General features: G+C 38.6%; 1 protein-coding gene across 9 annotated transcripts in view; it reads right to left on the bottom strand.

The window, feature by feature from the left end:
• The window catches only part of Psi (P-element somatic inhibitor), a 298,816-nt gene that overhangs the window by 147,384 nt on the left and 124,753 nt on the right, over positions 1-26,679 (bottom strand). For 8 of the 9 annotated variants that reach the window (XR_010860573.2, XR_010860574.2, XM_067150191.2 and 5 more), the window contains one exon: positions 21,527-21,664. Coding sequence is in view for 7 of the 9 variants with exons in the window: in XM_067150191.2 (XP_067006292.1) it covers positions 21,527-21,664 (138 nt within the window). In the remaining 2 variants the exon portion in view is untranslated. The remainder of the gene's footprint in view (positions 1-21,526; positions 21,665-26,679) is intronic. The other variant, XM_067150192.2, reaches the window with a different exon arrangement.

Raw genomic sequence — 26,679 nt, 5'->3', positions numbered from 1 at the left:
CGTTCTAAAAGAATCTCCAGTCATACGAAGATCACGAGACATTAGCTAAATAAACTACAAAGTGCAGTCAACACCAAGTTCGAAATCGGGGTCTAGGTCTGAATCATCTAACTCTTCTTTTGAACCACTGTCATCAAAATTCTCTTCTAAAATCTCTATAATTCCACTTTCATTCAATAATCCAATCAAGATAGCAGAAACAAAACACGGTCTAAACACTTCATACGATGTAAACAAAACTCATAAAGCGTGTGCCTTGAGCAGCTGGAAGCATGGAATGTAGAAGCGAACTCAAGCAAAAATAAGCTGCTATAAGTTCGAGAAAAAAGACTTCAGACGACGCGAACGCACGGTAGAGCTCTTATAAAAGTTCTTTAATAGGGTATGTATAGTTTCCGCTCGGTTCTCGTCCTGGCTGTGTTGACAATATAAGGAATACGTGGGCCCGAGTTAGCCTCGGGCACAGCCAATTTGCGCTGTTACCCCACCCCGATGTACACTCGGGTTCGGTCTCCATTGTGTTAATATCGTACACTCTGCCAACGGCACAATTTCTATACATTTCAGCTTTGCTTACAACTTTAAGTTTGTCACAGACAGTAAATGACCGCAGACGCCGTTTTAAATCCATCGCTTACTATTGAGACAGCACTTTCACGGGACAGATACGGAACTCGAATGTGAGCAAGGTAGACTTCCATAACCAACAGTCTCCACTCTCGAAAGTACAATATCCCGCGAGATCAGCTATTCGTGCAACCACCACGCCAGCCACACTTGTGAAACAAATGACGATCAAGCATCTGCAGCAGCGGCTTGCACATTTAGCCATATTCTTTGAATTATGGTATTTCATTATCATACATTTCACGTTTACATACCACTGTAACCGTATTGAGAAAAAATCAATCAAGGCCCCTTTACATGTGGTATTTATAGTACGGTACCGTATTCAAATCTATTTCAGTACTCCATGTAAACGTAGTAAATATTTATGAGAATGGGCGGCTTGAATACGACCCGCACCCAAGATTTAGAACCAATATTTTGGGGGAAACGTGCGGGTGGTATTCGGGATTATACGGCATTATCATTGTCATCTACACTTTCTGATTCTGACAAAGAAACATCACCACATGAATAATTGGCAAAATATTCAGTGATATCGTCAGCTAAATGAACTGTCTTCGCCATGTCGAACCCGATAAATAACTGGGCCTAATCTAAATGAACTGTATCAGACTAGGGTATATCTAACACTTCTCTTACAATATGCAGCTAATTACCTAAGAAGACTAATTAATGAACTAGCAAGTAAACTAAATACAGTAGAAGTCCGCTATAGCGAGTACGGCATATAACGAGAACCCCGTTATAACGATAACTTTTGTCCTTCCCTTCAAAATTCCTACATTAAACTGTGTATTATCCTTCGGTTAGAGCGAGAATCCTATCAGTGAAGCACCCGTTATTACGAGCTATTATGCGCGCTCGATTTTTGCCGTTGCCGATATTTATGCACCCAATCATACTGCACGAGATCGATCATCTTCGGTACGTATCGTTTTCTCGCTATGCCCACGAGCGAGCTCTCTCGTCAAAATTCGAAGGCAATGTCGGATTCGATTAGTAATACCCATCGACTGCTCTTCCGCGAGGAAAATGAGAGAACATGTTTCCATAATAAATGCGTAAACAACGTGTCCGATAGCCGTTTTTAACTCATTAACGATAAATGCTGAATAAACGATCGCTTATTTTTAATGCTAAATACCGCAATTAAGTAAGAATAAGATGAGCCTACACCTCAAGATATGGCAAAGCGAGTCATTGATTACGAGGTTAGTTTATATTTTCTCGCGTCCGTTAAATTACGGATAGGATATTATCATGTAATTTATAGCGAGGTCATAATTTCTCTAATTCCGCTTGAAGTAGGTTTTCATCATACATATAGTACAGATAAGTTAGGATATGTGACGCTATTTTTTTCAAAATGGCGCCCGGTAATGACGACGTAGTGTTTTATTCTCCGGGTAAATTAACCGTAAAATGTGACGAAAAGTGCGGAAAATGTCGAAAATTAGTGAAAAATGGAATGTTGTGTGATTCATGTGATCGATGGTGGCATTATAAGTGCGGAAATTGCCCTAGAGACGTAAAAACTAATGAAAATGTTGACTGGATTTGTGAGCAGTGTGTTCGGAATGTTGTTGTTGGGGACGGCGTTGACGAAGCACCGAAAACAGTCGATGAGGAATATAAAAGTGCATTAGAAATTATAAACATTCTAAAAAAGGACAATGAGACTCAAAGTTGAACATCAAGAATTAAAAGAAAGACAGCGATCGCTAGAATTTGGGACTGACCATTCTTCGAGTGATATACCGGTACAAGTAACAAACTCGAGCACGTGGTGTCAAGTAGTTCGTGGACGGCCGGCTGCGAAGAAATCTACAACTGAATTTCCGGAAATAAACATCAGAAATAGGTTTTCTGCCCTAAATAATTTAATTCTGGAAGAAAGTGATTGCGCGCGTGAAACCAAATCATCGCGATCCGTTGCCGTGCCGAGTTTAAAATTTAGGCCTAGAATTCAGATTCAAGACCCAGTTAGGCCTAAATCAGCGAAGGTAGCTGTGTTTGGAGATAGCCAAGGAAGGGGAATTGCGGGAGTGATTAACAACATTATAGCAGCAACCGGAGAAATATATCCAGGAGCTTCTATCAGCAGTGTTGTGGAAAACGTAGACGCAGCAACTAGGAACTTCGGGAGCAGCGATGCAGTGCTTATCATCGGTGGGACGAACGACGTAGCTCGCGACGACGCCAAGAATGTAAGATCACAACTTAAACATACACTAGGGAAGCTGACCCACACTAACGTTTTTGTAGTGAACGTGCCCCACAGGCATGATTTGAGTAGAGACTCGTGTGTGAACATTGAAGTGGACAAGGTCAATACAGATATTGTTAAAATTTGTAAACATTTTCGGAATACTCAGGTTATTGAATGCAGCAGTTTTGAGAGATACTGTTATACAAAACATGGCCTCCATCTAAACAATTCAGGTAAACGAAAGATAGCAAATATTGTTCTAGATTTTATTAATCTTAAGATATGTACTGTAAAACAGGCAACTCCCTTGAGTTATAATACTGACCAGGAAAACTAGTAGAAAGAGCCAGCTGTACTTCAAGCTGGCTCAGTCAACTAGAAAAAGAAACTCAGGATAGTAAGGAATTTCAAGTTACCCAATTGCAACAGTCAAGTTTTAGGGAGGAAGGGGGTCTGAGATTGCTCTTGGTAAACTGTCAAAGTGTAGTAAATAAACAATTAAAATTCGGTACACTGATGGAATCTTATGAGACTGTTGTGGTGATAGGAGTGGAATCATGGTTGAAAGAAGGGGTGGGTAATAGAGAAGTATTTCCAGAAGGGTACACAGTCTATCGTAGAGACCGATGAGATAAAAAGGGAGGGGGTGTGTTTATTCTGGTGAAGGAAACTTACTGTTCACATGAATGGTTTACCGATGAAAGGGATGAAATATTAGGGATAAAATTAGTTCGTGATAATATGAAGGAGGTGGGAATTATAGGAACATACAGGCCTGGAAGAGAGGAAAGAGACGTGGAAATCTTTGAAAAAATAATAGATTATACTCGTAAAAACAATAATGATCTGGTAATAATTGGGGGAGATCTAAATTTGCCTGAAGTTGAATGGAAAGGAGCTGCAAATGAAGCCCATGAACAGAAACTGGCAAATAAGTTAATTTGGGAGGGAGGATTTACACAAGTAGTACAAGAACCGACTCGTCTCAATAACTTACTAGATGTATTCTTGGTTAAACCATGGGAAATTGTTGATAAAACTGAGGTAATTGAAGGAATAGGAGACCATAAGGCTGTAATAATGGATGTAGGACTCGTACCAAAAAGGCTTAATAAGAGGGTTACACAAGACAAGAAATTGTACAGAAAAACTAAAGTTGATGAATTTGGGACTTACCTTAAATCACAATTCAGTTGTTGGATAAGTGAAGGGAGTAACGTGGATACACTTTGGGCTAAATTTAAAGGAATTATTTGGGAAGGAAAGAAGAGATTTTTACCTGTTAAGAAGGGTAAAATGACGTCAGACCCTGTTTATTATACAAGGGAAATAAGAAAATTAAAAAGAAAATGTAGAATAGTAAACAGGAAAATCAAAGAGGGTAGGGAGAGTAGAGAAACTAGAAAACAGCTAATGAGGGAACTGAATAGAGTGAAAAAGGAAGCAAAACAGAATTATATGAATGGCATACTTCAAGAGGGTAATGACCACAAAGGGAAATGGAAAAAGCTGTATTCATATATCAGGAATCAAAAAGGAAAAGGAATTCAAATTCCTACAATGGTGAGAGAAGGGGGTTAACACTATTTAACAGATACTGAGAAAGCAAACCTATTTAGCAGGGAATTTAGAGATTCAGTAGATGATTGTCAAGAGTTGGAAACCGAAACAGAAGATAGAGAGGGAGAGAGACATAGGGAAACAAGAAGCTTCTCATTCACAAACGAAGATATTTTCAGAGAAATCCAACTGCTTCAGCAAGGAAAAGCAGCAGGAAGTGATCAAATTACTGGGGAGGTATTAAAGACAATGGGGTGGTACACAGTGCCTTATTTAAAATTTCTCTTTGACTATGTCATAAATAATAGTGTAATACCAAAGGAATGGAAGGAATCTATAATAATACCAATTTATAAAGGAAAGAGTGATAAACGGAAACCAGAGAACTACAGACCAATCAGTCTGACCAGTATAGTTTGTAAAATTCTGGAGAGTTTAATATCGAAGTACATCAGAGGGATATGTGATGATAAAAATTGGTTTGTGAGGAGCCAGTATGGATTTAGAAAGAAATTTTCTTGTGAGGCACAACTGGTGGGATTTCAGCAGGACATATCAGATCAGTTGGATTCAGGAGGTCAGTTAGATTGCATAGCCATACATCTTTCCAAAGCCTTTGATAGAGTGGAACATGGAATATTATTAAAGAAATTGGAGGGAATAGGATTGGACGTAAGAGTTACACGTTGGATAAAAGCATTTCTAAATTCAAGGGTTCAGAAAGTCAAAGTAGGAAATAATGTATCTCAGGAAGAGCAAGTTTGGAAGGGAATTGCACAGGGTAGTATAATCGGTCCGTTACTTTTCTTAATATACGCAAATGATTTAGGGAACAATATAACATCAAAAATAAGATTGTATGCAGATGACATAATTGTTTATAGGGAAATAAACAACATTGAGGAATGTTCAGAATTACAAAGGGACCTTCAAAGTATCCAAACAATGGATTGAAGAAAATAATATGAAGGTTAATGGAGGGAAAGCAACTGTTACAACTTTTACAAACAGGAGCTTTAAAACTGAATTTGAATATATTTTGGATGAGGTAGTTATCCCAAAAGATGGCAAGTGCAAATACTTAGGTGTGAGATTTGAAAGTAATTTGCACTGGAAGGGTCATATTGATGACATTGTTGGGAAAGCATACAGATCATTACATGTCATAATGAGGCTACTTGAAGGATGCAACAAAGAATTAAAAGAAAAAAGTTACTTGAGTATGGTTCGTCCGTTATTGGAATATGCAAACAGTGTTTGGGATCCTCACCAAGAATACCTAATAAAAAATAGATAGTGTGCAGAGGAAAGCAGCAAGATTTGTAACAGGGGATTTCAGGAGAAAGAGTAGTGTATCAGAAATGTTAAAGGAACTTGGGTGGGAAACTTTAAGTAAGAGAAGGGAAAAAACTAGACTTATAGGATTATATAGAGCCTATACAGGAGGAGAAGCATGGGGAGATATCCGTGAGAGGCTTCAGTTGGAAAATAATTATATCGCCAGGACTGACCACAAATATAAAGTTAGAAGGAATTTTAGCAGAAGCGATTGGGGTAAATTTTCATTCATTGGGAAGGGTGTGAAGGAGTGGAACAGTTTACCAGGGGTAGTGTTTGATCCTTTTCCAAAATCTGTACAGATATTCAAGAAGAGAATAAACAGCAACAGAGAAAATAAATGAAGTGTTAGAGGGCATTCGACCAGTGCAGGTTATTGTAATAAAAAAATGTGTGTGAATAAATTAATTCCATCCCCTGGTCTAAGGAGTTTGGACAGCCAAAGTAGGGGACTGCCTGTAGGGGTGAAGTACAGTGGGGACTTCGAGGGCCCTGGGACCGCTACGGTAGCTGTGAAGGCCCTTCAGGAACCCTGAAAAGTGGTGGCAAAAGGGGCTCTGGTTAAGACGCAGCAGGTCGTTATGCTACTTAGGATCCAGAACGGGTAAAAAAAAAATATAGTAAATAAATAAATGCAATGTAAATATTAATGTTATACCAGTTGTATAGTATCATTTGAAGTAATTCCACATACTGTATATCAGTTGACTATATTTGTAAGTAGTACAGGAGATATTATAAGTAGAATTTTGTAAACAATATAAATTTATTAAGGATGAGCTGTGTGTTTAATAGAAAACATTGTTAGCATATATTGTATAATATTGTATTATAGGAAAAATTTTCTTCTCTTGTAAATTTAATATTTAGTGCTTGACAATGTATTTTAGTGTACCATTTGCCACCAAGGTAGACACCTCATTTGCAAATAAAGAGATTTTGATTTGATTTTTTGATTTGATTTGAATAACAAAACTGAAACGTTTGCCACAAAATGCGATCGATCATCTTCGGTACAGTAAGTTTTCGCGCTATGTACATTTGCGAGCTCTCTTGTCAACATTCGAAGGCAATGTTGGAGTCGATCAGTAATACCCGTCAACTGCTGTTCTCAAAAGCAAATTCGATATGAAAGAGGATAAGATGTTTTCGTAATAAATGCGTAAATAACGTGGCGGATAGCAGTTGTTAACTAGAAATAAATAAAGGCTGAAGTAAGCGATCCCTTAATTTTAATGGTGTACCGTATACTGAAATTAAGTAAGAAAGTGATACACCTCAAGATATGGCACTGATTTCAGAGGATAGTCTATTTTCTTGCGTCTAGTTAAATTTCGGAAAGCTATTCCCACGTCAAATTTTAGCGAGGATGTTATTTCTCTACATATGTTTCAAATAGACTTCCATGAAACAAATATACGGTTAGATTAGGTGACGCCGGTTGAAAAAGAAAACTGAATGTTTGCCACAGCAGCCTCTGGAATAATACCATATTTCTTGAAATCCAAGACTTTTTTCCCTCAGAATATCGTGCGAAAAATCAAGGGTCGTTTTGCATTCGCTGGCCTGATAGTAATGAACACCACTGGCAACTACCGCAGTAACCAAACCACACTGTTGATTTTCAACCCTCCCCCGCCGCCGCCGCGCGCTCACACACAAAACTCGTTGACAAATGACCGCCCCTTTAACATAGGCCTAGGCCTACACGGCTAGCGAAGGCAACCGGTCGTGCAGTGCCTATGTGTAACGTCACTGGATCTCGGAAAATGGTGAAGAGAGAATGACAGTCTATTATCCCCTACAAAAACTTATCTGAAATCTGCAGTATGGCATCAAAACATGCGAGCCTACGAATTCTTAGAAAGGCCACGGCTATCAGTAGCAATGTTATAACGCGTCTGCTGTACCCGACGCTTAGTAAAATTAAGTTTTATAGACAGCAGGAATATTTTCGTGATGGATCGTCGTATCCTATCTTCTATTGTAAAGATACGCAGAACAGGTATTGCCGGGTTGACGGGTTCTCGTCGATATTATGATGCCAATTTTAAGTTAATGGCTAAACACCCGAAAATATATAATAATTGTGCAACCGCAAGACAATACGGCATAGACCTAATTAAAGCCCATATTCAGCGTTACCGTGAAGACAAAGATAGCTTTAAAATGTGTACTGCACAAAAAATGCAATCAGTGGCCCGCAACACGGACACTTTAAAGTTGAAGTTAAAATTGTGAGGTATGTGCACAAAAATGCATTGGCGAAATTGCCATACCGTGGCGCAATAAACTCGTTCGTTGACTTTCAAAGTCCACGACTAAGACCTATACTTTACAAGTTATAAATATTATAAAACCGTATTGGATTTCAGAATAAGAAATTATTATATTAATAAAACCATCTTTCCAATACACAATGTCCTTTATATTTAGGATAAAACGTTAATTACAAGTAGGACATGTTTCGCTCAATCTTAGCGAGCATCATCAGCTATAGATAACATAATCCATGGTGGGTCAGGGCCCTGATCCTGATATATATAACGAAAAAACTTGTAATATACATTGATGAAATACGAATTTTAACAATTTAAAAATCAATAAAATTAAATTATGTCTATTACAACAAATACTGATCATTAAAATTGCTTAAAATGTAAACTGGAATGAATGACATGAAATGTTACTATAGTATGTAGTGATTAAATGTTTGTATAAATCAATGACCATTATATTCGCTCAATTGCATTGGACTGTTTAAGATTAAAAACAGTTATTCACATAAGGGTGCTCTTGTAATGAACTATGATGATTGTTTTTTAAAATAAACATGAGGAATGCTAAAATCACATATATTGGTTGAAAAACGAACTGCACTGATGATAAAACGTCATCTGGATCGGCGTAAATAACCTTATGGGACTTCCTCGCGTTGTGTTTCAAACATTATTTTAAGTAGTAGTGTGTTAATATTGGGCTTCTAATGGAGAACTACTGATCTCGTAGGTGAAATAATATAAATTGGGTGTATCCCGTAAAAAGAAGAATAGTATGTGTGTCAGCTGCTGGAATTTAAAGGCTGTACTACTGTAAGGAAATAACAGAAGGCACTTACCCGTGTGTGAATTGAGGGGAGAGTAGTCCCTTGGTTGTTTACTGAGGTTTGCTGGTCACTGACTTGCTGCTACGCGTTATACGAATGCGATCGTAGAGACGGGGAAGGTAGTGGGAAGGGGAAGGGAGGCGGGACGTTACGCGAGTTGTCGGCCAATGGAGGGGATGCAGTGCTAGGAGGCATTGTAGGTGTGGCTACTGTTGCTGTTGTTACTACAGGAGGATTGAAAGCATGTTTATAATGGAAAATCTTCATGAAATTATTAGCATTAATTCCAAAGTTAGCACTTAGATTGGGGATCCGGGCCCTGACCCACCATGGATTATGTTATCTATAGTTGATGATGCTCACTAAGATTGAGCGAAACATGTCCTACTTTTAATTAAGTCATTTTATCCTAAATATAAAGGACATTGTGTATTGGAAAGGTGGTTTTTATTAATATAATAAATTCTTCTTAAGACCTATACATCGCTGGCCGCTGAAGTTGGCCGAATCTGGCAAGCAAAACGTGTGTGTAGCGGCAGCCAGTTATATCTGACGCTGAGTGAAAGTACCGGTAGCAGTTTTATAGTAAGCAAGAATATTTTCCTGGTGGATCGTCGTATTGTAGAGACGCGTGGAATGTGTACCGCCGGCAAATTTTCAACGAGTTCCCTTCGATATTATGATGCCAATTTTAAGGTAATAGTTATTAAACCCGCTGAAATAAAGAAAGCATAATTGTACAGCCGCAAAAAATACGGCATAACTAAAGCCAATGTTCGGTGTCTACAGTCTAAAAAGCGTACTGTATAAGAAAAGACAATATGATTTTTAAAAAACACATTTTAAGCCTGATTAATTTTTTTGAAGGAAAAAGTGGGAGTCTTCTTGGATTCAGAGAAATACGGTAACACATATTTTTCAGAATGAAATTAAACACACAATTTCACGTAGTATCGGATTTCGAAAAAGAAACAAGTAAGCCGCAGTGTGGATATCCGTGAAAACTTTCCCCGACTTTTACAAAAAAATCTGATATAACGACAATCCGTTATAGCGAGTAAATTTTTCGCCATTATGAATTCTCGTTATAACACCTTAATTTCACTATATAATCAGTAACATCAACAAAAATAGAGAGAAATGCTCGCATCTTTACCAAAAACCATGACGTAAACAAGACACCGACCTCCAGTGAGCACACTAAGAATATCGATAAATACCGATAGTCGGCAATTCCCGTGAAGTATAACTTGAGTTAAAACTGTGCTCTTCCTATTCAATGCAAAATCGCTGCTATCTGGCGTGTAAACAATGAAATAATAATAATGGCGGGTAACGATGGATCGTTACCGTGACAGTTTTCACATGACCAGACGGTTACATAAAATCAGCTTCATGGTCCGTACTGCACTTAAAAAGATTCACAACTATTATCTATTTTCCACCTTGTCGATACACTATAAATTGCTTAGGACAACTTATTGGTTAAAAGTGGTACATGTTTCTTATATCATCAACATCTTCAGCTACATAACACTGTTTAGATGAAACATATATAAACAAAAAAAAATAGTTGTGAATGACCTGAGGGTGACAGATCGTTACCTTGAGTACCAAAGGGTTAATGGAATTGTCACCATGGAAGAAAGGCTTTGTAATATCAAAATTTGATGCCAAGAGGTGGCTGCCAGGAGAAACCTGAATCTGAAAGGTAGATGACTCGTAGGAAAGCAGTACATAGAATGAAGACCACATGGCAGCAGCAAACTTTGAATGTTGTTGCTGCTGTCTTATCAGTAGATACTACACCAATGTAAGAGGAACAGTGAATATCAAGCTGTGAATCTGATCACTGCATCAATTCAGTAACGAGAACGGAATCAAATTAATCTATTCAGTAAAATGAATCTAATATCCGATCACTATTATGTTGTGCAACATCTTACAAAGAAAACCGGGTGAGTTGGCCGTGCGGTTAGGAGAGTGCAGCTGCGAGATCGCATCCGGGAGATGGTGCAATCGAACCCTTGAAGATGTTTTTCCGTGGTTTCAAATTTTCATAACAGGCAAATGTTGGTGCTGTACCTTAAGTAAGGCCACGGCCGCTTCCTTCCCATTCCTTGGCCTTTCCTGTCCCATTGTCGCCGTAAGACATCTGTGTCTGTGCAACGCAAAACAAATAGCAAAAAAAAAAAACCTTAGAAACATGCATGTGTTGACAACATTACTTAAAATGTCTCTTACAGGATATACCAGGTTTATCAAACTTACATGGGTGTAAGAAGGTCTTCAATATACAGCATAACTTTGATGGATCGTTCCCGGAACTGTCATTTCACGTTCAATTTGTTCGGTCACAAAAATGTTTAATATAAACCAATGTTAAATTTCCTCCCATCTGTCATTCCTCAAACTATCATTTGATCGCATCGATCATTAAAAAAAAAAATTTCCTCTGCCACAATTTTCCTGCAATCATACATTGTTCATAAGAAAATATTGCACTGCACAAGTGATTTCTTAATTTAAAGCGACAGGTTAATACTCTAGCATAGAATAGCACACACCTGTTACACAAGAATGTACGAGCGATTCAGAGTTGCTAGTTTTGAGCAAGGATCTTTTAGTGTAATGCAGTGCGCAGGTTGTTCACATGTAACCACACTATCCACGCCTCGCGCCAATAAATCTTCTGGACCCACGAACCGACCCCCTACAAGTCTGTTTGTTTATTTATTTTAAAAGAATTATTAAAAGTGAGGCACTATAAAACTCAGATTTGCCACCATTTACTGTGTTGCTATTGGCAAGTGTTGTGTTAGACTGGAGAAAATGGTAAAAGAGAAGCGGTTAAGAAGTTTGGTGAATATTAATAATGGATTTTAATTAAAGATGCACTTTAAGCCAGTCACAGAACCAAGAGGCATTTCGTGGGAACAACATGCCATATCTAAGAGTGGAAAATTAACGGAGTATGCACGTAAAACATGAGCAGACGGAGTTTCTATTTAAGTTGAAGTGCTGCAGGTTAGGACGATAAAATAGCTGGAAAATCAATTTAAAGAAAGGAACGGCACGACACGAGGTGGTGATCTGCAGAAGAACGTCAATGGTTCAGCAGCTACCCGAAACGTACAAGGAGAAACTGCTGGTATTTCAGTGGCATGCCTTAAATTTACGGAAGAAGCATGATTACAGCACGGGAGCAAAAGGCAATTCCCATAAAACTCCTGTATTTTTTGAAATGCCAGGGAAAACTACGGTCAAAGCAGGCAGAAAGAAACGTTCAAGTTCAAACTGCAGGGGCGGAAAAACAGTGTTGTACTGTAACTGCTGAAGGGGAGAAAATATAGTCTCACGACTTTTAAACGAAAGACAATGCCAAATGGAAAGCTTCCCCCAATGATGCAAGTCAGAGTGCAGGAAAAGCAGTGGATGAACGAAGATTAGTACTTGGTTTTTCCTAATAGAACGGTTTCGTTGTCTTGGTGCTCTGCAACGATGGCCATCCATGTTTGCGATTGACAGCTTCAGTGGTCACTTGACAAAAAAAGTGGAAAATAATGCTCAGAAAACACCAACCTGTTTCCTTTAACCAACCTCTAAAGGCACATTTCCGGTGTTTATACCATGAATGGAAGTGCAAGTCTAAGGAAATTACACGGAACTCATGACTCAAGAAACCTTCCAATTTCTAAAATGTATAAATGGATCCTGGATGCGTGGAAATTATACCCAGCAATGATGGTAGCCATGAAGTTCAAAATGACAATTTCCAACGCAATGGACATGACCAAAGACGATTCAGCATGGGAAGCATCATCTAACAGCGGTGGCTGCGGTGAAAACTCGCACAGTTTCATATCGTCACCGCAGGCATCAGGTACTTCTTAATTAATCACAGGGTGATTAACCGCATTGTACCTTGTCGAGTGTGTGGCATGCTAGAGGCCTGTTGACAGCTTTGTTACCCCCTGCCGAATCATCTGGTCACAATCCGGACCTAACCGATCCAGACCAATGGCCTGTATACTAACCTGATCAGTAACAACATACACTGCTGCGACATCAGAGACATGCTGTTTTCAACTGCTTATCTCCACGACAGAGACTTGCTGTGTTGGATCTCTAACCTATCACCCATAAATGGTCTATGGAATCCTAAATGCAGGTTACTGCCATAATATCCACATTAATTTGCAATAAGACAACTGGTCTTTTAAAGTCTTACAATTATCACGAGATAAAGAAAAGTGAAATGCAACTACATACAAGTCACTCCTTGCATTTTCATGTATATCATACTTGCAATATTTTGATGCCGTCCTGATAGGGTTGGGAATTTTAACCTTCCCCTTAATGCAATGGTTCGGGGGTTGGGCATGTATGCCATCTTAGAATTCATCATAGGTAGGACCGCATTTTTATACATGCGCAGGTCACCAATCAGCCAGCGACTCTGAAGACCTGCACCAGGCCTCTCTTTAGATTATTTCGACCCATAAAGGAACACATAAGTAAATCATTTGTTATTTTTCTTGTTCTTCTAAACTTCTTTCATAATGTCGCTTTGTTTAGCTTAAAGTTCGTCAGCCCGTTTTCTCCTCGACCTGCTGGTCTTATCTTCTGAAGCAACTTACCAAGTGTAGATCTCATGTCTGAAAGTTTTGTGGTCTTCGATATACGTAGGTGTGATGTTGGCGTTATTGAAATCAGTTTGAACTTGCATACCGTTGTCTTTAATGTTTGGGAGTACATCAATATTTTCATTGTCTGTTGGTTGTTATCAAGCCCAATGTGTCCATAAAATTTCAGTCGTTTACAAAAATCTGTATCAATGTTCGAATATTTTCCTGTGAACTTGTGCAATTGTAAACATCCTTCAGCTGTAAGTTTTGGGCGAAACATTTTTCGGATGATTTTCCTTTCAGTTTTCTTGATATTATCGAGATCCCCTTTATAATCGAGGTTTAAGATCTCAATGGCAGAATGCTTCAGGTTCGACGACCATTGTGTAATGTCGAAATTTTGTACTCGTGCATTTACAGTTTTCCCGCATCTGTCGTCATTTTCCCCCTGCCACCTGAAATACGATGCATCAAGGTTTAATTGTATATGTTATGATCACTCTTGAAATTAAATACACAAAGTTACATCTTGATGAGTGCTCATCTGTTTTCACTTAACACTGGGAACACTTTCCGTGACCGTACAAAACCAGGAAATTAAGCAGAATATGCCTCCCAAAAGGACTGATAATATAGTTTCTTAGTTAAATTCATTACAAACACCGCTAAAAATAGTAAATATCTTAGAAATTCGTCACACAATTCCACGAGTTTCCGAACTACCACCAATGTTACACCCGCACATAAACAAAGCCTTTCAGCTTCTACGAACCACGACGCAAAGTTGTTGTTTAATATAAATTAAAGAGCCTGCTACATTTCACGGATTTCATTTCTTCAAAATCGCAGCCTGCTACTTGTTTGGGAACATCTCATTGACTGAAGTAGCAGTTGGGGTAGAACAGGTTACAAAAGCACTATGATAATTGATATGATATGATTATCAATACATTTACCGGTCGAATTTGTATCTCGTATTACCAGCTACTATCGAACAGCGTACAAATCCAATTTGAACACAGAAAGTGAAACCATGCGTGGATATTCAAAATCCGTACAACATTGTTCAGCCATACAATACACTCAATATCCGTACACTTTACGGGGAAAAACGGAATACTCGGCAGGTATGCATTAATGTCCAAGAAGTTTAATGATCTATCCTTTTCATCATCTTGAGTAAATTTTATGCAACGGTCTGCATTGCTTTAAAATTCTAACATTTTTTTCACAGTTATTTTTCCGGTTATCTATCATCACGAACATGCCGTCTACAAATCTTAGCCAAAGGCAGAGTAGTTCTATATTTGGTTTTATTTACCTATGCTTCATATTATCCCAGTAAATATCAACCAATATACCTGAGCTGGGGTCTCCCATAGCCAAACTTGATTGGTGGTGTAGATATAGTTATTGAAGGTGAAGTAGTTTTTATTTAACACAAATTTAAGTAGTTTACAATCACAAATTATTGCAGCAAGCATCAAATTAATACGAGACATAGAACATTTCTCACTAATTCAACACGTACATTAAGACTAAGTCTTAGATACTATTGGATTTTAACAATGTTTATGGCTCAAATTTTAAACAGCACAATACAATAGCTCATTAACTATTGAGTTAGTAAAAACGAAGAAATTTATCAGATTTTTAGCCAAATCTTTTTATTGTTGTTGGGATTTACCATGTTTTGGACATCAGTGTTAATAGAATTAATGTCTATTCGAATTTTAACACTTATTTTAAATGTTAATCTGGTCACTGTGTTCACAAATGTCTTTCTGTTATGTATTTTACTACTCAATATTAAGATTATAATTAAGTAAAAATTAGTTATAAGTTAATAATGGTACGTCTTAAAACTTGAGAAAAGTTAAAGGCCGAGGATGCTCGGAAGTCAAGCGAAACATGTCCCTGTTAATATAGTATTGTAGTAAAATGATTATCCAGCTATCAAAAAAAACAATTGTGTATTGAATAGGTGGGAAACAAAAATAAAAATCGTATGCAAATTATAGCATATTGAATAGGTGGGAAACAAAAATAAAAATCGTATGCAAATTATAGCAAGTTTCAACACAGGTCTAAACATGAGAACAGTTACATGCAAGAGTATTTGATATCACACATTCAACAACTGATCCACCCAGACATTTACAAGTGTCTGCCTTGCTTCAGGATGAAGTCCGCTACTTCTCAACAACTCGTGGGTCAACTATCTGCAGCAAAAGTTGAGCCTTTTCATGCCTTTCTTCACACGGTAATTGACTAGGCAGGTCCTCTACACATCAAGACTTGATCTTTCAGAAGCCGGACCAATATGAAGAGCTATGTAGCACTACTTGCTTAACAACGAAGGCAATTCATCTAGAATACATCAGCTCGCTAACTTAAGATTCACTTATATCTGCTCTCAAACGGTTCATCGCCAGAAGAATCAACGTTCTCAATTTGTACAGAGATTACGGTACCAACTTTGTTGCAGCTGATAACCCTTTCAGACCGTGAACGCACAATTGTGAGGGTTCGTATTTTATTTATGTCTGAGCTGATTTGACGTTTTCTTAGCACTAGACCAGACTGCAGTGTTTGGGCGGGAAACTTAGAATGTATTTTAGCCGTTTTTATTTAGTGCTTGACCACCAGGGGGCAGGAAGAAGAGTTTAAAAATACAGTTCATCAGCATGATGACGGGAAGCAGTAATGCCTAAAGCAAGTTATTTATTTACTTCATATTAATCTAGAAGCTTTACTGAATATCAGAATATAATCAATAAAGTGTGTAAATTGTTTAGTGAACGTAAATTGTAAACTTACAACATCGTACGTAATACAATGAGGTTTTGAATGTTGGTACGAACAAATTTGCGGGCTAGGTTTCCCTACAGGCAATTCAATGCAGGAGTGCTGGGTGCTGCAAAAAAAGACTGTGGAAGCAGAACTCGTACTCTACGTGAGAAATGTAATGTATAAAATATTAAGTGTTTAAAATCGTTCCACACTTTAAAAAAGAACATTTGATCATGTACATGTGTATATTCACTACTTAAGATTATAATGAAGTACAAATTAGTTATAGGTAGAGTTTGTGATTTTTAGCATTTGCGGTAAATGGGAAATACGTCGAAACTGTCAGTGTATGTGCCTTCATCTTATATGGCCCGTTCGAAGTTTTTTTTTTTTTTAGCAATTTAGGATCAGCGATAAAATGCGAAATTGGTTCGAACTGCAAAATTATGCAATTCATGCAAAATAGATGCGAAACTCTCACTTTTATACAAAATAAAAGTATCTTTTTAAAAACTATGCATTTTTCTTAAAAATAAGATATATGTTGTTATTTCAGGAGAAATAATTATTACGGCCCCCATTGCAATCATCATATACTTTGACAGACACTTCCGTCCTGGTGCACGGAACATTTATAAGTTCGTTATCACGGTTAGCTGTTCAGAGATATATATTCTGTTTGTTCTGCAGCCTAGCCGATTGATGTCAGATGATACCTGAAGCTATTTTCTCTGTGTACATAGTAACTCTGAGCTGAATTACGGAAAATAAAAAGCACCTCAGTTTGCCACTCGTAAACAATCATGGCGGCATCCAATGAATCCAACCACACCATTCAAGAAGAAGAAGAGTGGCATCCAAGCGCGGCATGGATGAGGTTATTCGTAACTGGCTTGAAAATAATTATGTTGAAAGTAGAAATGATGCTCTGGAGAGTGAAAATACATCTTCAACTGGCAGTGATGAAAGTGATTCTAATTTCAGTTTGGAGATGATAGTGTCAATTGCAACTATGTGACAAAACCAGAATGCAACAAGAGCGGATGAAAAGTCTAGTAAAATGATACTTGGAATTATGATCTTGTTGACAATAAGCCTGTTTCTGTAACATGCAAACCAGTTTCTGAAATTCACTCTATAGTGAGGAGAGGGTTGGGAAATAATCCGAAAGAAATGGACGTAGGGAATGAATTTCTAACTCCACAGCTCTGGGATCACATTACTAAGGAAACCAATGCCTATGCCTCTATATTTCTTGCTAATTTATAGCTTCCCTTGAAACCAGGAATACTTACGAACAAAAACATTAGTTTCCTGTTACTATAGACAAGCTAAAAGCTCACTTTGCTCTGTGTATTCTTATGTATGTGATTAGTCAAATTTATGTTACAGTGACGAAAAAATACATAAATGGTATGTAAGGGAATATTTCCTTTTATAAGTAATGGTGGGCCAAAGGGTTAAATCATTCAATGTGTGGAATATCTTTCACTGACCAAAGAGCACTGCAAAGAACAATCAAACAAACAGAAATAAACTTTCAAGCTCACACACATTCATTCTTTTTGTGTTGACCCTTGATCATAGTCCGTTAGTCTTGACATTGGTGTTGAGCACTAGTTACTGTTTTAATAAAGTACAGTAGCGATTTATTTTATTGTCTGGTAGCCATGGGTAGAAGCAAAGTGACGATCAAACAGCATGCCGAGAGTCACAAATCGGGGCATTTTTATGTAAGCAATACAGATAGGCCTATATTGATGTGCCGACTTTGCAATCAAAGACTTGAAGAAAAAATAATAATTTGCAGTACTTCCTTTGCCTCGGCAGCACTGCTGTGATTTTGGGCCTCCGCGAACAGTGTCGATGCAGAATTTTTTTAGCAAGTACAAGGTAATTGGAATAGATAGGCGGTCTCGAATGAAGGAGGACACCGTTTGAACAATTGGCATGTTGTACTTCAATCATCATTGAGATTCCTGTTGCTTGTAGGTGCGTTGTACTGTGATAAATACGTTCAGAATAGTATTTTTCAGTTTGAAATTGTGTTTGTAACTTTGTAAATAGGCATATTCATTTGTGTGCGTTAATACTTCTTGCGGTCTTAAGTTGATATTTGTCTTATTTTCTATAGTGGATTCAAAGGTTGTGGGCTCGAATCCCACTGGTGTCCAGCTGGCCATTTTTGTTCTGTACTAAACATCTCTTCAGCACGTGCTAAATGTACGCAACACGACCTGATAGATTGAAAGTCAGTTTCGATTAGCAAATTATGCCTATTTTTAACCAATTTGCTACAAAACACTAAATTTGAGAAATTTAGATGCTACAAAATGCTAAATTTGAAAACCAAAACGCTAAATCTCTGATTTTTAAATGCTATAAACCACAAACTCTAGTTATAAATAATGTCTTAAACGTGAGAAAAGTTTCAACTCGGTACATGAGAATATTCACATGTACTGAGTTGATTTTTTTTTAATTTTTTATTTTCTGTAAGTAGTGACTTAAGTCCTGACGTGCACAACTGTGTGGGTTCTGTTTTTTACCCATAGTACTACTTTTGTAAAATAAACTGTAAAAACATGTATTTGAGAGCATTATAGTAAGTTTTTGACATACAAACAAAAATTCACACCTCCAGCTTTCTTTCAGGTCTGACAAGGTGCTGCTGCCAAAAGGGCAGTAAAAGCAAAACTCGTCCTCAATGTAGAAAATGAAAAATCGAACATTTGATCATATATATACTCACATGTATTAAGGTAATTTTTCGTTTTTGAAAGTAGTGAAGTCCTGACACGCACAATCGTGCGGGTGTTTTTTTTTTTCCCTTCAGATGTTAATTTTTATTTTGTAGAATAAACTAAAAATAAATGTATTTTAGAGCATTTTAGTAAGTTGCTAACGTACAAACAAAAATTCACACTGCTTACATCTTACATTTTATGACACTGAAGGGACCATAAATACTGTCAACGGCAGCGCAGACCATCGTTCAAAAATAAGAGATGTGCCCGTCGGGTGCCACATTCCCTGACAGAACGCCAAAAGGGCGTGTGTGGACTGGTGGTGTTTCTTGCTAGAAAAATTCAATCGAGGGCAGAACCAAGACACTAACAATATCATCACAGGTGACGAAATATGGGTCTACCATTATGGCCCCAAAACGAAGACAGTCTTCTGTGTGGTGCTTTGCAGTGGAGGAACCACCCACAATAAGTCCAAGCTCGGGAAATATGGTAACAAAGTTTATTGAATTAGGCCGAAAAATTACTAACGAACCAAAGGAAACGTTCGTTCCCTGAGTAACAGTACACTTGTTATTTATATACCCTTGATTAACCTTTTCATTGCAGAGTTTTGATGACCAGCCGAGCCCTCTGGGCCGGTTTTCTTTTAAGGAAGAAGCACTTTGATAGATACATATTTACTGATATTATTAAAGGAATGCATATCGTCTGTTAGCCCTGCAGCCCAATACGGTGTCGGGGTTGAAGTGAGATATTTCACGCCGTATTTTTACGATCGGATGTCCTTCCCGACGCAAACGTCAGTTAAGGTAATGAATAAGAAATGAATTATGCTGAATGAAACTCGGTAAGGAAGTGGAAGGAATCGGCTGTGGCTTATGAATAGGAACTGTCCTAGCATTTGCTGGGGGGGTGCAAAAGGGAAACCACAAAAAAAACCACTATTCCCAGGACAGCTGACAGTGAGGTTCAAACCCACTTGCTTGACAAGTGCAGAGCTTGTCTCCATAGACATAGCGTGTCAATACGCGTGGTTACTCCGCTCTGCAATGCTATTACTACAATATCATATAAAATTTTTGATCCAAGAACTGGTATTACCAAAATCATTTACATTTGGGGAAAATTGGGGACAATTCCAAATGAGATTTATCGTTACTACTACGTCTTGCACTTTCTTGTAGTTCAATATTGCCACTTTGATATTCTCCAACTTCATCAAAATACAGCTCACCAGAATCGCTATTTATGAGAAAACATTCAATTTCTTCGTCAACATTAGCGGGAAAAACGCTCCACTCCAAAAAAGCTGAAATAACACCAGATCGTTTTCAAAACACATGAAAAGGAGTGGTATATCTGCAGTACAGAACTTTGAGCATTTCCACAGAATCTCAAACCATGACACTATATCACGTTCATTTGTGAGATTGGTGAAGTTCACTACGCATTCAACTGTTTCCTGCACACCGAGGCTCCATCTTAGGCCAGAGAGATCGGCGTACTCTGTGAGGATGCAGGCCAAGGTGAAGTCGGCACCACAAGAACACACTGGGGGGGGGGGTCTTCCCACTTTAGGAGATAAAGAGTGCGTAGATCGTAAATGACCTATCCTCAGCCTGCACAATACTATGGTCTCTCTCCGTGAAGGTCTGAAAAAGGACCCTCACACAGTAGTTGACTTAATTGATCTCAGTTTGGATAGCTAGCACTCCAATTCCCAGGATGCTAAGATGGTTCGATGTAGCTGAGAACAAATATCCTTAGCAGACACAATGACAGGTCATGGAGGTAAAAGAACTGGTTCATTTGCAGCTTCATCCGCAAGTTTGTTTCCCGCAATCCCAACGTGCCTTGGAAGCCATGCGAAAGTGATTCTGGTGCCAGCATCACTCAAACTGGCTAGAAAGTCATTAAGTCCTGGAAATACTTTCGTGTAAAAAAGGATTCCTCAAATTCTGAACATGAACATTATCTTCACCACGCTTCCAGTCAGTCCAATATTCAGGATACCATCAACTTGAATCTCTGCACACTAAAATGCAAACCCTATGTCAACATCTAAACCTAATCAACTCAATTACTAACTGAATACTTACCTGACTGAAATAATTTAAAATTAAATTTGAGAATACCCATACCCTGACATATGATAAAATAGTAGTACAACATGCATGGTTGTACATTATTTTGCTATATATGATTAAAACTACTTTCAGCAGAGTTACGTACCAATGGATATATTCAAGAGTTCGTTCTGGATATATTCAAGAGTTCGTTCTCAGGTCTTCCACTAAACAATACACCACTAAACTCCCACAGTCTTAGTAACTATACCGTCTTCTCTCATACAAGTTGTAGAGTTACTTTCAGTTCAAAGTTATATAACACATAATAGAAGTGAACGCTATATGCATTACTAGGCAAGAATGTATGGCTTAATAATTTCTTATTAGCACTTTAGCACGTTTCCCTCATTTACGCACTGAATGAAAATTTCAGCAGAACTTACCTCGACCGAGTCTCCTCCACCTCCAGCTCCACCGCCAACACCACCTCCACCGGCATTTCCATACTCATCAAAGTTATGGTTGCCAGCTCCACCTCCACCTCGCTGGCCACCTCCACCTCCACCTCTGTTGTATGCCTGCTGTAACAAAATTTAAATAATGCCAGCTCATAAAGTACAGCATATAGGGTTTGAATAAGCCTCACCTACAAAAGCCTACTAACTTCAAAAACAGATTCTTAGACATTAACAAGAAAATATACAATGTTACTACATTTCCCATATTTCCAGTTATAACCCCACCCCCAACCTCCAGCCCAAAAGATAAATGTATGCTTAAAAAAATACACTGAATTACAATGTTCAGTTGTGCTGTACAAAGGAAGCTAACTGACCAAGGTCTTTACATCAAAAAAAAAAAATTGTACTTAATGCAAAATCAACAAATATAGCAATCGATAAGAAAAAATACCTCAAGTTTTGAAATGCCACAATTGCAAATTCTGTTGACCATTATTTACACAACTAAAAAGCACCATACCTCAATTGTCAACACACTCCATTTTTCAAAGACAGGATTTCAGTTTCACTGAACTATGGCAAAAAACACTGTACGCCAGCATAGCAAGTTTGAAATGTGTGTAAGGAAGCACTCTGAGAAGATTCTAACTTCAAACAAATGAACAGTTCTCAGAATATTTAACATGCTTGCACATCTTAAATTTCCAGCAACTAATGTGTGACAGTGATCATCTTTGAGGTAATGATTTCTTTTACCATGCGAGTGCCACATCAGCAAGCAAGATGTTTTTGTCGTAGCCACCTATAAAACCTGCCAAATGTTACGTTGCAATAGTTTTTTTTTATTATTATTAAACTTGTTTCCAACCCATTATTTACAGGTATTGATCCAATCAAAATTTAGAACATAAGCTAAGAAGAGGTGTACACATTGGTTTCTTATTGTAGTTTGTCTAAAAAAAATTGCATGTAGCAAGTAGAATGCTGTATTAACCTAGTCACAGCACCTGTGAAACTGCAGAGAAGGAAGCTAAAATATTTACAGAAACTGATACACATTTTATTTATAATAAAAGCATTCCGTATGGCATTTAACATAAGTAGTGATTTCCAGTGATATGGCTGTGTAAATAAGAGAACTACAACCTGACAGGATTGAAGATGCACAGAGGTATCCAGCTACACCACAAATCTGAGGATGATATCCAGGATGACTTGAATGCATAAAGTCTATAATTTTGACGAAGTTAATGAGGTTGATTCAAGTTATGAAAGTACCAAGTTAAAGTTCTATTTCTAATTTCTTTAGGATGAGATATTTCATATAAACATAGATATTAATGCTTATGCTGTGCTTAAATATTATATTGTTGCATATTTTTGCCAGGACATCTTCGATTTAAATATGAGGATTGGGGCAAAAGTCACGGCAACTATTTTTTTCTTGTAGATATGTGAACAGATCACAAACGTATCTTTGTCGTGTGGAACAAAAGATTGTTCTGTGATAGCTGGTAGTAGCACAGCGAGGGCTATGAAATCAGCCATTTGGCGAGTGTCGTGTGAGATGGAAGTAACCCGTGTCGAGCAGAGCGCTTAAATCAAAATAGCCATTGTCCGAGGGGGAAATGCGATGGAATGTCACACTGAATCAGTGGAAGCCCTTGGGAATAACGCCCTACCATATCGTACAGTAGCACAGAGGGCAGGAAATTCAGCAAGGACGTGTGTCAACCAGTGATGAGCAACGTTCGGGACGACCTGTCAGTGTGCGGACCGACGTGGCACATACAGTCATTGAACAGCTCCTAGATGAAGACAGACGATGGACGCTACTGGAGTTAGAGAGGGCAAGTGGCATCGAGAAGCGCACTGTCCACAGGATATTGCGTAACGGGCTGCAACTGCGCAAAATCACATTGCGGTGGGTACAGCATGCACTGAAATGAAATGCCATATGGCTTTTAGTGCCGGGATATCCCAGGACGGGTTCAGCTCGCCAGATGCAGGTCTTTCTATTTGACGCCTGTAGGCGACCTGCGCGTCATGAGGATGAAATGATGATGAAGACAACACATACACCCAGCCCCCATGGCACTGGAATTAACCAATTAAGGTTTAAATCCCTGAAACGGACGGGAATCAAACCCGGGACCCTCTGAACTGAAGGCCAGTACATTGACCGTTCAGCCAATGAGTTGGACACCGCATGCACTGACGCAAGTTCAAAGGTGGGTCCGCAATGCAATATGCTCCGACCACCTTGCATGATGGCAACAGGACGGCGATGAATTCTAGTTACGAATTAATGCCATCGATGAATTTTGGGCCAGGGCATACGAACCAGAACTGAAATGTCAGTCCACAGAGTGGCAACATGCTGGATCACCAAGGAGGCAGAAAGTCTATCAGAATCCTTCCCCAGTCAAATTAACCCTCCGTTAAACGCGCACTCTGTTGCAACACCACTACACGCGCGCGGACAGACAGTCCGCGATTGTTTGTAAGCCTCCATTCGTTTCATTTCAATTCTTTTTTCAAGAATTCCTTATTTCTCTCTTTTTTCAATCTGTTTTACATCGTAATTACTTTATTTGATTTTATTTATATTGATAAATGTGTATACAATCTACATTTACCAGAACATTTCAGTCCTTTAGGATAAATTAGAAGTTAACTGCAAATCACAGGACTTGGCAAACCTAATAGTAAATTAACAATAAGTGGTTATTAATTTACTCCTTGGAATAAAATTGTAATCGTTACATTTTATTAGTTGATGTATATCGCACGGAAGAATTCTCGACGTGGTGATGTTCTTGCCATGGAGTAAGTGCATTTCATTTCATCCACCTTATCAACGCCCGACTTCGTGTCATTATAGAAGGTAATCGTTGAGGGTTTTGATCCATCTGAATCGTCAATAGAATGGTCTTCGTGGAAAGTAGATAGAACCAATACAACTTTGTCTTTCCTTGACTTGTATGACACAAGGGTGTATATAACAATTTGTGCACGTTACAATTTCTTGTACCATTTCGTCGGTAAAGAACAATTGCAGAGCTTCAACTGTCATCTCAGTATTCATGGCAACTCCTAATACTCCACACAAGTGTTTTATAATATTATGTTCAGGTTGCCTGACCCTTCTATTGCAGGGCGATGATTCCACTCGGCCCCGTCCTTTCCAACATATATTCCATGCTGTTCACTTTGAGTCACTTCCTCTTCGTACGTGGACTGTTTGCTCTCAGAATTATGATCACTATCGTTTACGACGTCCCGATCACTATCATCACTTGCACCAACTTCATCGTCGTCCAATGACTGCTCGATTTCATCCATAACTCTCGGAATGAATCGCACCAACTCCTTGGAAAGAGGACACAAAATAATTATTCATAGCTCATTTTGTAATATGTTTATCCCACTGTAAATAATCCCAAGTAGAAAATATATCAAAATGAGCCCACTGCTACACTTGTAGGTAATAAAAGTATATAATTTTATAATAAATAACGGAAGAATGGACGACTTAACAAAAGAGTGAGTAAGACTAACAACTCACCAATACACGCCTGCGGACTCAGACTCCGCAAGTCTGCAGATGACAATATAAACTTCCGTAACCAACAGCTCGGCGATTACTCAGACATTCTCACGCCGTCACAGCCTTTGTATTGTTGCAGAAGGAGACTACAAGAAGGCAGCTCGTTCTGCCTTGCATTTTCGGCCTATGATATCAAAGAATAATAAAGTGCGGACTCTCACTCCGCGGCGCGTGTAACGGAGGGTTAATGGTGATTGTCGTGTATGATGTCAGGGGTGTTATTGTTTGTCACTTTGTTCCACAATGCAGAACAGTGACCGCACAGTACTACAGGGACTTCCTGGTGCGACAGGTACGACGTGGCGTTCGGAAGAAACGTACAGATCTTGTGGACAGTGCAATAATCCTGCACAACAATGCAAAATCACAAAGCAGAGTGTGTACGGCAGCTACTGCGATGTTGGGTATGGAAAGAATTGGAACACCCACCGTACTCTCCCGACATTTCGCCCTGTGACTTTGATCTCATTCGAAAGATTAAGGAACCAATACATGGTAGGCGGTTTGCAACATGACAGGACATTGCCAATGCTGTGCGCCAACAGGTGACCCGATTCACACATGGTGCGGTAAATGCCGAGGCAGATGGTGTTCAACGCCTCCCACATCGTTGGCAGCGTGTGGTGTTAGTAGCAGGGGACTACTTTGAGGGTCTTTAGGCCCAGGTTTGTCATGTCAACTTTATGTGTACTGTGTTGTCATTCTTTTGCACTGGGAAGGCCATATTGCCCTGTATACTACCGTAATAAATTAGTGTGTTACGATATTTCAGTGCTACTCATTGTCCACACATGTAGTTAACAACTTGTCCTTTCGTCGGTATATGTCACATTTTCCAACCGGACTGGTATCTTCAAGAAAACACATAGTTGCCATGACTTTTGCCCCAACCCTCATACATTTGTATTTTACGACTAGAAAATGAATAATAGTTGTATCTTAAAATATTCAAGCAATCTACGCTAATATACATACACACATATCCCACGTCGTTCCATCTTAAGCGATGGGTCAGCGAACAACGCTTCTCCACCAGTTCCACTCTGAATTTCTCTCCTTCTTCGATGCTTTCCAAAGTATGTCCTCTCTGTTCAATGTTAATCTTCACCAAATCCTTGTACCCGAGTCTTGGTCGCCCGCTTGGTCTTTTATCTTCAAGTTTTAAATCATACATTTGTTTCAGTAATCTGTGATCTCCCATGCGTCGCATATGTCCATACCATCTAGTCGCTGTGCTGTTATTCTGTTTTGTAGTCTTACAACTTGAGTCTGCTTGCGGATTTCCTCATTATGGACCGGCCCTCCATGTTTTACCGATCATGCTACGGACTAATCTCATTTCTGCTGCCTGGATTCTACTAACATCTTTTATTTCTCATGGTCCATGTTTCACAACCATAGGTCAGGATTGGCATGTAATAGCTTTCATATATGACTTACGTTTTGTTGGCTTTTTCTTGTTCCTTATTATGTCTATTTTGTAGAAGTTGCTACCTGTCTGAATTCTGTGGTCTATAGAACCAGT

Source organism: Anabrus simplex, chromosome 6 (assembly GCF_040414725.1).
Source record: "Anabrus simplex isolate iqAnaSimp1 chromosome 6, ASM4041472v1, whole genome shotgun sequence".
NCBI classification, from domain to species: domain Eukaryota; kingdom Metazoa; phylum Arthropoda; class Insecta; order Orthoptera; family Tettigoniidae; genus Anabrus; species Anabrus simplex.
This window is presented reverse-complemented; position numbering and strand designations above follow the sequence as displayed.